At 39.3% G+C, this 12791-nt stretch overlaps 1 protein-coding gene across 2 annotated transcripts in view; it reads right to left on the minus strand.

The window, feature by feature from the left end:
* The window catches only part of c23h8orf34 (chromosome 23 C8orf34 homolog), a 103340-nt gene that overhangs the window by 14204 nt on the left and 76345 nt on the right, over positions 1–12791 (minus strand). For both annotated transcript variants that reach the window (XM_051881492.1, XM_051881491.1), the window contains exon 11: positions 1842–1971. In XM_051881492.1, coding sequence (XP_051737452.1) covers positions 1842–1971 — 130 coding nt within the window. The remainder of the gene's footprint in view (positions 1–1841; positions 1972–12791) is intronic.

Consider the following 12791-nt stretch of genomic DNA (forward strand, 5'->3'; position numbering starts at 1 on the left):
TTGGGAGGATCTATTGACAGAAATGCAATATAATATATATAACTATGTTTTCTGTGGTACATACAGACCTTACATAATGAACCGTTATGTTATTATTACCTTAGAATGAGCCATTCCCCCCTCCATGTCAAGTCGCCATTATGCGTCGGCATGTTTCTACAGCAGCCCTAAACGGACAAACACTCTACAGAGCGCGTTTCATCACTATGTTGTTCTTCTTTTAAATCGTTTGTGATTTTAGAGGCAGCTTGCATCGTCACTACGTTGAATACGCACAAAGTTGTAGTAGTAGAAGTAGTAGTAGAATTAGTTGTCTGGTTTATTAGAAGCAGAGACCTTTCTTTGTTAGAAGTAATAACGCTTTATTTACTTTAGTACTTCGTTCGTTGGTTTGGAGTGCACACTTACTAGCTTGCGTTGTGCTATTGTTCTCATATTTTGTTTCCATTGAGTTTAAGTTACCGTGATGTGGAGTTTGGATGAATGGCGCTGGCGGCAATGTGTGCGTCCATCCGTTGCAGCGGTCTTGACTGGCAAAAAGCTGAGGCGCTCACAGCAGTACAGATTTACGTCCTGAGGGTGCCGCTCGCCAATACCAATTAGAAGCTACGTCATGGGGGGGGGTGAAGGGAATGAAATTTGGTTTTGATTTTTCTTTTTACTTTTATTATTAATATTCATTGTTTGTATGTATTATGTTGGTTTCATTTGTTATTATATTTACTTTGACTAGTGAATTGCGAATTTATTAAATTTTTAAAACATTATTTTATTTTATATAATTAATCACATTGAATTAACACTTCTAGGTGAACAATCAAAAACAATTATGTAACACTTATTTTCCGATGCTGTATCTGCGAACACTCCAGTCTCTTCACAGTGGGTAACATAAATAAAACACGGGTTACAATGGTGATAATTTACATTTCTTTCTTTAATTGGACGCATCGGCATAACAGCATGAACAGCCACAAACTCGTTTCTCTTCTTCTCTTTTTCTTTTTCCCCAAAATTGTGTCCTGCCTTAAAGGGGCAGGGGCACAAAATAACCTTCTCACTAATATATATAAAACTTTGCATAAGACAAATAAAAATATATGAAACATTAATGTTTATTTCAAATAAAATAAAATAACTAATTAACAAATAGTGAAATAAAATAACAAATGAACAAATTTAGGGTTACAATTATATTATTTTCCAATTAGCTAAATATGCGTGCAAAAGCTACATGTTCGTGTCTAGTTTGGTTGTTAACTTTTTGTGTTTAAAAGTCAACCTCCCACATCCACACACACATACACACAGCTGTTGCCCTGATGACTTAGTGAAAGTGCCCTTCTTAAATACTTAATATGTTTCAAATGTATTCGGTGTACGACAGAGAATCGAAATAAAAAAGCAGTACATGCGTAAACAAACAACTGTGTGACACATGTTGGAGTTCTTGGTACTGTTTGTGCCTTTGGTTTTGCCCAATGCTTTCAAGCGGTTACCAAACTAACGAGCGTCGCGCACACACACACACACAAAGTCTAACAAAGGTCTGCGAGATCAAACCACCGGCTGAGCTTGATCATCTACAGACAGAGATTTGTCACTTCACAACGATGCTAACAAGCTAGTGCAGCGGTGGTATTATTAAATGAATCAAAGATGGTCACCATTTTCCACAACATATTTTAATAGGTGGATCAGCTTTCAATTAGCCAATCAGACGCCTTCATCCTTGTGTTCGCAGACAGACTTTCACATGTGTGGCCTTTGACAGTGTCAGGCTGTAATGGAAAGGTGGCCTGTTTTATATGCGTGTGGGTGTCTGTGTGTTAAAAACCTACCGGCAAGATGTTTGCCCATGTTCTCCAGTTCTTTGGAGAAAAGCGAGTCCTGGAGTTGCAGAGCACGTCTGGGCGTCTGGGGGCTCGTGCCTCTGAGCGGCTTCACATCCGATGCCCAGACAGGGTGACGCTACAGCACACACACACAAGAAACAGTACATAGAGTCACATTAGCTTTGAATTTCACTCCTTTTTTACATACTACTTATGGTTACAACACTGTGCCATATCTGTTATAATGAGGGCCAATTATTTTTTTAAGAGAAATTAGAAAAACACTGAAAACCACAGTCTTTTGGGATGAAAGTCTGGATGGAGGCAAGGACTCAACTTTTATTTGTGAACACTGCGCTAGACACTCAGTAGTGGTTAAAGGATTTTGAGTAACAATCAATAAACTCGAGGGGTCTGAGAACGGATGACGACAGGCAGCATAGAGATTCTACTATTACTGTGCTTCATGATAATAAACTTGTGGTTTGGGAGAATTAAAAATACAGTCTTTCAATTCAAGACTAGGGAGAATAAACCAATGATATACAAACAATAGATTAATCAAATTCACATTGGTTTGTAATGATGTAGCTTATTGCAAACATGCTTGCCCAGCAACGTAACAAACACTGATTTTATTCCAAACACGAGTCTGGTTTACAGGATACAAATGTTAAATGTTGTAACAGCCAGACACTTAACCACTTATGTCATCACAGACAACAACAACAACAAAAAATATTTTAACCTCTTCATATTAAAGGTAACATTAGGTATCATATTTCAGTGGTGATCAGTTAAGAGGTCAAGTTGTTTTGAGCTTAAAAACGACATTTAGCCTAGCAGGCTAGCCAGTTAGCCTACTGACAACTGCGTGTCATGCACTATGAATTTGTGCTGTTTTTGGGGAAAAGCTGGGGGGAAAAGCTGATTTACACAAGGTAAAACATGTTAAACAAAACTAAAATGTTCTTACTAGTAGCATCATTAAATTAGCCCAATTATTTTACAAATTAGCATGCATATATATATATATATATATATATATATATATATACTCCGATCAGGCATAACATTATGACCACCTTCCTAATATTGTGTTGGGGTCCTTTTGCTGCCAAAACAGCCCTGACCCGTCGAGGCATGGACTCCACTAGACCCCTGAAGGTGTGCTGTGGTATCTGACACCAAGATGTTAGCAGCAGATTCTTTAAGTCCTGTAAGTTGCGAGGTGGGGCCTCCATGGATCGGACTTGTTTGTTCGGCACATCCCACAGATGCTCGACTGGATTGAGATCTGGGGAATTTGGAGGCCAAGTCAACACCTCAAACTCTTTGTTGTGCTCCTCAAACCATTCCTGAACCATTTTTGCTTTGTGGCAGGGCGTATTATCCTGCTGAAAGAGGCCACAGCCACCAGGGAATACCGTTTCCATGAAAGGATGTACATGGTCTGCAACAATGCTTAGGTAGGTGGTACGTGTCAAAGTAACATCCACATGGATGGCAGGATCCAAAGTTTCCTGGTACCATGTGTTCCCGACATAAGCGACGCACACGCACCCGGCCATCCATGTGATGTAAAAGAAAACGTGATTCATCAGACCAGGCCACCATCTTCCATTGCTCTGTGGTCCAGTTCTGATACTCACGTGCCCACTGTTGGCGCTTTCGGTGGTGGACAGGGGTCAACATGGGCACCCTGACTGGTCTGCGGTTATACAGCCCCAAACGCAATAAACAGCGATGCACTGTGTATTCTGACACCTTTGTATCAGAATCAGCATTAACTTCTTGAGCAATTTGAGCTACAGTAACTCGTCTGTTGGATCAGACTACAAGGGCCAGCCCTCGCTCCCCACGTGCATCAATGAGCCTTGGCCTCCCATGACCAGTCACCGGTTCACCACTGTTCCTTCCTTGGACCACTTTTGATAAATACTGACCACTGCAGACTGGGAACACCCCACAAGAGCTGCAGTTTTGGAGATGCTCTGACATCACAATGTGGCCCTTGTCAAACTCGCTCAAATCCTTATGCTTGCCCATTTTTCCTGCTTCTAACACATCAACTTTGAGGACAAAATGTTCGCTTGCTGCCTAATATATCCCACCTACTAACAAGTCCCGTGATTAAGAGATAATCAGTGTTATTCACTTCACCTGTCAGTGGTCATAATGTTATATATATGTTATATATATATATATATATATATATATATATACGTGGGGTTCTGGTCATATAATTAGAATATCATCAAAAAGTTGATTTATTTCACTAATTCCATTCAAAAAGTGAAACTTGTATATTATATTCATTCATTACACACAGACTGATATATTTCAAATGTTTATTTCTTTTAATTTTGATTATTATAACTGACAACTAAGGTAAATCCCAAATTCAGTATCTCAGAAAATTAGAATATTGTGAAAAGGTTCAATATTGAAGACACCTGGTGCCACACTCTAATCAGCTAATTAACTCAAAACACCTGCAAAGGCCTTTAAATGGTCTCTCAGTCTAGTTCTGTAGGCTACACAATCATGGGGAAGACTGCTGACTTGACAGTTGTCCAAAAGACGACCATTGACACCTTGCACAAGGAGGGCAAGACACAAAAGGTCATTGCAAAAGAGGCTGGCTGTTCAGAGAGCTCTGTGTCCAAGCACATTAATAGAGAGGCGAAGGGAAGGAAAAGATGTGGTAGAAAAAAGTGTACAAGCAATAGGGATAACCGCACACTGGAGAGGATTGTGAAACAAAACCCATTCAAAAATGTGGGGGAGATTCACAAAGAGTGGACTGCAGCTAGAGTCAGTGCTTCAAGAACCACTACGCACAGACGTATGCAAGACATGGGTTTCAGCTGTCGCATTCCTTGTGTCAAGCCACTCTTGAACAACCGACAGCGTCAGAAGCGTCTCGCCTGGGCTAAAGACAAAAAGAACTGGACTGCTGCTGAGTGGTCCAAAGTTATGTTCTCTGATGAAAGTAAATTTTGCATTTCCTTTGGAAATCAGGGTCCCAGAGTCTGGAGGAAGAGAGGAGAGGCACACAATCCACGTTGCTTGAGGTCCAGTGTAAAGTTTCCACAGTCAGTGATGGTTTGGGGTGCCATGTCATCTGCTGGTGTTGGTCCACTGTGTTTTCTGAGGTCCAAGGTCAACGCAGCCGTATACCAGGAAGTTTTAGAGCACTTCATGCTTCCTGCTGCTGACCAACTTTATGGAGATGCAGATTTCATTTTCCAACAGGACTTGGCACCTGCACACAGTGCCAAAGCTACCAGTACCTGGTTTAAGGACCATGGTATCCCTGTTCTTAATTGGCCAGCAAACTCACCTGACCTTAACCCCATAGAAAATCTATGGGGTATTGTGAAGAGGAAGATGTGATATGCCAGACCCAACAATGCAGAAGAGCTGAAGGCCACTGTCAGAGCAACCTGGGCTCTTATAACACCTGAGCAGTGCCACAGACTGATCGACTCCATGCCACGCTGCATTGCTGCAGTAATTCAGGCAAAAGGAGCCCCAACTAAGTATTGAGTGCTGTACATGCTCATACTTTTCATGTTCATACTTTTCAGTTGGCCAAGATTTCTAAAAATCCTTTCTTTGTATTGGTCTTAAGTAATATTCAAATTTTCTGAGATACTGAATTTGGGATTTTCCTTAGTTGTCAGTTATAATCATCAAAATTAAAAGAAATAAACATTTGAAATATATCAGTCTGTGTGTAATGAATGAATATAATATACAAGTTTCACTTTTTGAATGGAATTAGTGAAATAAATCAACTTTTTGATGATATTCTAATTATATGACCAGCACCTATATATATATATACAGGTGCTGGTCATATAATTAGAATATCATCAAAAAGTTCATTTTTTTATTATAAATTATTTTTAAAAATGAAACTTTTATATATTCTAGATTTCCTACATGTAAAGTAAAACATTTCAAAAGTTTTTTTTTTTAATTTTGATGATTAGAGCGTATAGCTCATGAAAGTCCAAAATCCAGTATTTCAAAATATTAGAATATTTCCTAAGATCAATCAAAAAATGGATTTGCAAAACAGAAAAGTTCAAGTATTTCAAAGTATGTTCTTTTGTGCACTCAATACTTGATCGGCAGGACATATTACAGCAAATGACTTGCTCCTAGCACAAATTACTGCATCAGTGAAGTGTGGCATGGAAGTGATCAGCCTGTGGCACTGCTGAGGCACTATTGAGCCTTCAGATCATCTGTATATTGTTGGATCGACTGTTTCTCATCTTTCTCTTGAAAATATCCCATAGATTCAGGTCAGGCATATTGGCTGGCCAATAAAGCACAGTAATATCATGGTCAGCAAACCACTTGGAAGTGGTTTTTGCACTGTGGGCAGGTGCTAAAGTCCTGCTGGAAAAGGAAATCAGCATCTCCATAAAGCTTGTCAGCAGATGGAAGCATAAAGTGCTCCAAAATCTCCTGGAAGATGGCTGCATTGACTTTGCACTTGATAAAACACAATGGACCAACACCAGCAGACGTCACGGCCCCCCAAATCATTATTGACTTCAGAAACTTCACACTAGACTTCAAGCAGCTTGGATTCTGTGCCTCTCCAGTCTTCCTTCAGACTCTGGGACCATGATTTCAACATGAAATGCAAAATTTACTTTTATCTGAAAAGAGGACTTTCGACCACTGTTCACTGTCCAGTTCTTTTTCTCCTTAGCCCAGGTAAGATGCTTCTGACGTTGTCTCTGGTTCAGAAGTGGCTTGGTAGTCCTTTTCCTGAAGATGTCTGAGTGTGGTGACTCTTGATGCGCTGACTCCGGCTTCATTCTACTCATTGTGAAGCTCTCCCAAGTGTTTGAATCGGCTTTACTTGACAGTATTCTCAAGCTTGCGGTCATCCCTGTTGCTTGTGCACCTTTGCCTACCCAATTTCTTCCTTCCAGTCAACTTTGCATTTAATATGCTTTGATACATCACTCTGTAAACAGCCACCCCATTCAGTAATGACCTTCTGTGACTTACTCTCTTTGTGGAGGGTGTCAATGATTGTCTCCTGGACCATTGCCAAGTCAGCAGTCTTCCCCATTAGTGTGGTTTCAAAGAACAAAAGATAACCGGAATTTATACTGTAGGGATGGTCATTTAATGAAACTCAAATGTAAATATTCTAATATTTTGAGATACTGGATTTTGGACTTTCATTAGCTGTACGCTCTAATCAACAAATTTTTTAAAAAAACCTTTTGAAATGTTTTACTTTACATGTAGGGAATCTAGAATATATGAAAGTTTCATTTTTTTTAAATAATTTACAATAAAAAAATGAACTTTTTTACGATATTCTAATTATATGACCAGCACCTGTATATATATATATTAGCACAAATAAGGTATGTAAAACTTTGTGAATGATAGGTGTTCAAAGCCTCAACAGTGGAATAAATAGAGAAAGAGCAATTATAGGGAAAAGTTAAACTTTCAGATGCAACACTGTCAATAAAGAGCTACATTAGGCTATCAAGCTGCTAGCAAGTGCGAAGTACATAATCTTTGTTAAAGCATTAGATCAAGCATTTTGTTTGCTACCAAGAGACAGCATTGCATTATGAGTCAAAACCTTGGTAGATCATATCGCATTTATTGCCAGACCATAAGCGGCATTGCACATCCCAGTAAACACATACACCCATCCGCGTCAGGAAATATTTGTTGTGCAGAACAGTAATGAGGGAAAGTCAAGATGCTGCTAAGCCCTAACCATCTCCTACATCAGACGCCTGCAGTCCTTTACTTCCACCTTCTGTGCTGATTCTGGTTTGGTCTTGGTTGCAGCAGCTTAACAAATCTAGGCAGATCTGCAGCAGATATTTGTCATACACATCCTCTATGCCCCAAGGAGAACAGATGGACTTGAGAAATCAATGCATTTAAAGAGAGGGTGGGTAAGAATGCAACATGTTGGACCAGTTTCTGTTTCAGTAACATTTTAAACCGCCATCTGGAGATCTTAATCTTATACAGACTGTACACATCATGGGTGAATATTTGGATAAGAGACTACTAAATAATCCCTACCAATATTTCTAGCATTTGCAGTTGTGACTGAAAGTAATGCATGCAAGTATTGAATGAAATAAATATTGTGCATCAAGTTTTTATTTGTAAAAACGCAATATTTTATTGCCCTTACTAAATGACATTAGGAACGCCGTCCAGCACATGTGTGCGATTCTTTGTTTATGCTTGTCGACGCATTCATACTTCATACTTGAGAGGCGTTTATACTGTTTCCACTTTCCATTGCTGTATTCTCAGAAATGACAACAGTATATTGGCTGTGTGTCTCTGCTTCTAAACTGTGTTTATTTTATTTTATTGAGGCTTTATCATTTTAAAATTTATTTCTTTATAAGAAACAACTATATTTATAAATCATATCCTACTTTTTGGACATTTTCATTCAGTGTAAAAAGAGTAGTGGACTGTCCATCCATCCATCCATCCATCCATCCATCCATCCAGGGATGGGCAACTTTGGTCCTGGAGGGCCACTGTCTACATAGTTTAGCTCTAATCCTGATAAAACAATCCTGCCTTTTTTAGAAATTTTTAGTAATCCTGAAGACATTGGCCCTGTCCCAAATGGCACCCTAAACACTCATGGTCTTCCTACGAATCCACACTTTTGTGACATAATGCTGCTTTGACTGACAGGAAGAAGTCTGCTGCGGATCATGCTTCAGTGCGGACTCTTTTTCAGCTTTTTCGGGTCTGTTTGATTAGGGTTGGATCTAAACTCAGCAGGACAGTGGCCCTCCAGGACCGAAACTGCCTATCTGATGGATGGATGGATGCATGGATGGATGGATGGACGGACAGACGGATGGATGTACAGATGGATGGATGGATGTCCACTACTCACATATTATACACAATACCAATGAAAACAAACATTGAAGAATATTACCCAAATAACCTAGGATACATACATATAAACAAAATATGTGAGTCCAGCTTCCTGGCCCATAATGCACTATTACTTTAAACAGAGCAAAGTCAGGTCATGTCCAACATACAGATAGAAGACAAGCATACAAACACACACTCACTTTAACTCTGCAGAGGATCTCCAAACCCAACGAAACAAACTTTCAACACACAAGCCCTCAAAGAGACATTCATCCAAACATGCCGGGAAGAAACTCTTTCCTCACAAATGTTTTGACGTTTCTCTATGGACAAGCGTCTACATTTACAGTAACAACAAATAAATATGAATGACAGTTAACAGAAACAATTTCATAAACTATGAGGCTGCTGTTAAGAGATACATGTCAGCATTAATATTCAAGTATGATTTATTTCTGATTCTGCCTTATTGGCCCAGTCCTTTCTCTTGTGGTTTATTGGTTCCACTTAAGATCGTCATTGTCTATACAAACCCATAGTAGATCTTAGATGCTTGCTAACTGAAGCAATACTTGGGAAGCGTAATGCTATTCCTTTCAGCACGACTGTGGTTTGCAACGACATTTGTCTTTATTGATCCTGATGTTTGCGTGAGACTCGGAACAGAATGAGTCAAACTAGTTTCAACAAATAAATTTCCTGTGAACCGATCAGAGACAAGCCGTATACTGGCCAACTGAATAAAGCTGTTTTACATTTGCAACGAGCAATTGTGGATTAAGAGCAATCCGACTGGTCCACCAAAGCTTGCAACCACTTTTAATGGGGATTCCGTCCACTCACAAACATGGATTCAATTGCTTCAGAAATGAAATGCAGATTGAGGATAAATACGAGACCACTCAACAACCGTTTGCATTTTAAGTACTCATGCTGTGCGTGTGTGCTCGTGTTCAGAATCCCAGGCTAAACCACTGCTGACCGATCCACCATTCACCTCAATCCTCACAGGAAAAGCACTAACACTTCACTCTCAAAGGCCATTAAACAGGCTATTAAAGCTGCAGAGTTTCTCTTCTGAACATCAAACGCCACTATAATTGTTCAGAAATGTCCAGTTCATTGGAAGCAGGTTCAAAAACCACAGGGGAAAGTCGAGGATATACATTTGCCATTGCGATTGGCCTGTGTCTATTTACTGCACAGGGACAACATTGCCTTGGTTCATTGCCTGCTGTCACATCTGCGTGCGCTGGCTCTTTACGGCCATGTTGGAGGCCGCAGGCTCAAGCCACAGTGATGTTTAGCATGTACACAGAGCGCTGAGGCTTGTGTTCAGCCCACACCGACCTGCCACAAGGAAAAGGAGTCGCAATAAAGAGCGGTGGCCCACCCCGGCGCAAGTAAGCAAATACCACCGACAGCATCGCATCAATCCATCTGGGCTGGGCTGCTAAAACCAGTTGAAAGCCTGTTCCACTGTTTGTTTGCTGGATGTGAGAGATGAAAAATGGTCATAAAAACAGTCCAGTATATTGTTTCTCTTCCTTTTTTGCTTTTTCTTTGTGAAAGGAAGTTACTGATTAGACATCTTGTTTTGTCTCAAATTAATACTTTTGTCCATTATGATGGTCAGATTTGTAACTGTAAGTAACTTTGCAAATACATGTCAACTAACTCTCATTAGAGTATTGGTAGACTGTAGTAGACTGTTAGGTTTAGGTTAGGTGTTAGGGTTTGGGTTAGTTGAATAAATTGACATGTAGTTGCAAAGTAACTTATAGTCAGTAGAATGTCTGTTTAGGGACCATTAAAATAAAGTGTTAGCAGATATTAAGCAGACAGTCTAGTAATACACTAATGAGAGTTAGTTGACATGTAGTTGCTGCAAAGTTACTTATAGTTAGTAGAATGTCTAAAGTGGACCATCAAAATAAAGTGTTATCTTACACTGTTATGATTTGGTTTGATTATAAATTGTATTTGAGACCATAGACAATATAGATCTGGCTATGTGAGACTATAGTTTGAATGATTCCCTTTTCTTTGCATGACACATTGACATTACAGTACAGAACAGCTTTTTAGCCATTATCCTGAACATTGTATAAGCATTTCATGTGTCACTGAATGGAAGAGAGTTTCTCGGGAACGCATGTAAACATCACATCCTTTTGATTTTCCTGGCAAAAATGTCCCCAGTCCCAGTCATATCAGTGTACATGCTTTTATAGACAACTAGGAAGTCGGGGAAGGTCTCGTTTTTAAGCTTCATTAAAAAATTATTAATGCATAAAAATTCTTACATATAGCCCCTTAACTTATTACTTACCTATTACTAACGTAACTTATTTCAGTTAGTTGTTTCATGCATTCTGACTTATTTATACTGTTAAAGAGATGCATTCTCATGCTGAACATGGCCAAAGTTTCAAAACACGAGTTGGACGTGTGACGAAGTATTTCTGTGCCAAATACACTCCTTCCGGATTTGGATAAGTTTCGGAAAGTTTTTTTTCCAAGTATGGCCCTGTATCACGTCATAAAGGGCGGAATTCCTTGTAGGGGCACTTCTTCCTGATAAGCGTGTGCACACACATCACCCAGAGCAAGAGCACGCCCATCAACGCACTTCGTTCGGGATACGGAAGCCGAGAGATTTTTCAACAAAGTCACCAAAGAAGTGTGTTTTTGGTTGTAAGTGGAAAGATGCCCTTTTCCAGCTTCCCAAAGAACCCAGCGTTAAGGGAACAGTGGATGAAGTTTGTTTTTCCGGGGCAGCAACAGAGATATGAATGTATGTTTGTTTGTTCCCGGAATTTCGGTGATGAACGTTTTGTACACAAGTCCCAGTTAGATGCTGGATTTGCAGATCGTGGACGGTGAGTAAAACTGCATCAAATGTCTGTGTTTTGTTGGCAATCGGCGCGCAAGTGCATATAATGTAAACAACATAAACGTTTTTGTTCCCTTTTTATTTATAATGATGTCACAGCTTGCAGACAATCTCTACGCAAAAGCTGCACGTGCTCGTGACTCTAGCTCTGCCCACGGCACGCCTCCGGCAGCTCGAATTTTTTCGGAAAGAGTCGGTACAGCGTATCTATCTTTTATAAATATGATAAAACTAAAGAATTTTCGGGAATATGAAGGATACAATACTACTCTATGGGTACTCAAGATTAACATGAGATTGGCGGAAACTGTGTGTGTTATGTACCCTTTAAAAGAAACATTTCTAATTTTCATTTAAAGTTTTTTCATGTAATACATTTATATTTTGTTCAGCTTTATTTCAGTTAACAAAAATGTTTTTAGCTTTAGCTTTAGTTAACGATAATAACCATGAATCACATGTGATTATGTGTATCTCTTAAAAGTCATTAGAAACATCTGTGTACATCCTTTTTATCCAGCTTCCATTTCCATAAAATCAAATGTAATTTCAGCACTAACAGATTTCATTTGTACACAAATACACGAAAGAACCTCCTCTATAGTGCTTTGATGATAGAGTGCACTGAAGACGGAAATGAAGTCTAACACAAAGGTTTATTAAATCTACTCAAGTTGGCAGCATGCAAAAGCACATTATGTATGTTCACAGGCGCTGTGCCAAAATCAAAAGGGAAATGGACAATAACAAATTTATTATCTGATTAAACTCTAAACCCTAAACCACAGGAGAAGGGCCCTACAGCATGACATACTGTGTGCACCTGGATTATATGTGAAAACAACATGAGCCCGCAGAGCTCACACAAACCATACGTAACCTGTTGAAATGACTTCATTCAACCAGTTCACGTCTGAATAATTTGTTTATAAAAAAGTCAAACATGTGAAACATGCTGAAAAACAACCATCTAGACAGTGAACATTGTGTATTTTCTATAACAGGCTTTATTCGGGTCTGTGACATTTAGGAGTGTGTTTTTCTGCATCTTGCCTGACAAATATCTTTGTTCTAGAGGTCTGCTGAATAATTTGTTAATGCTATCGCTATATTATGTTAGCTGGACAACATTT

Source organism: Ctenopharyngodon idella, chromosome 23 (genome assembly GCF_019924925.1).
Source record: "Ctenopharyngodon idella isolate HZGC_01 chromosome 23, HZGC01, whole genome shotgun sequence".
Classification (NCBI taxonomy): Eukaryota; Metazoa; Chordata; class Actinopteri; order Cypriniformes; family Xenocyprididae; genus Ctenopharyngodon; species Ctenopharyngodon idella.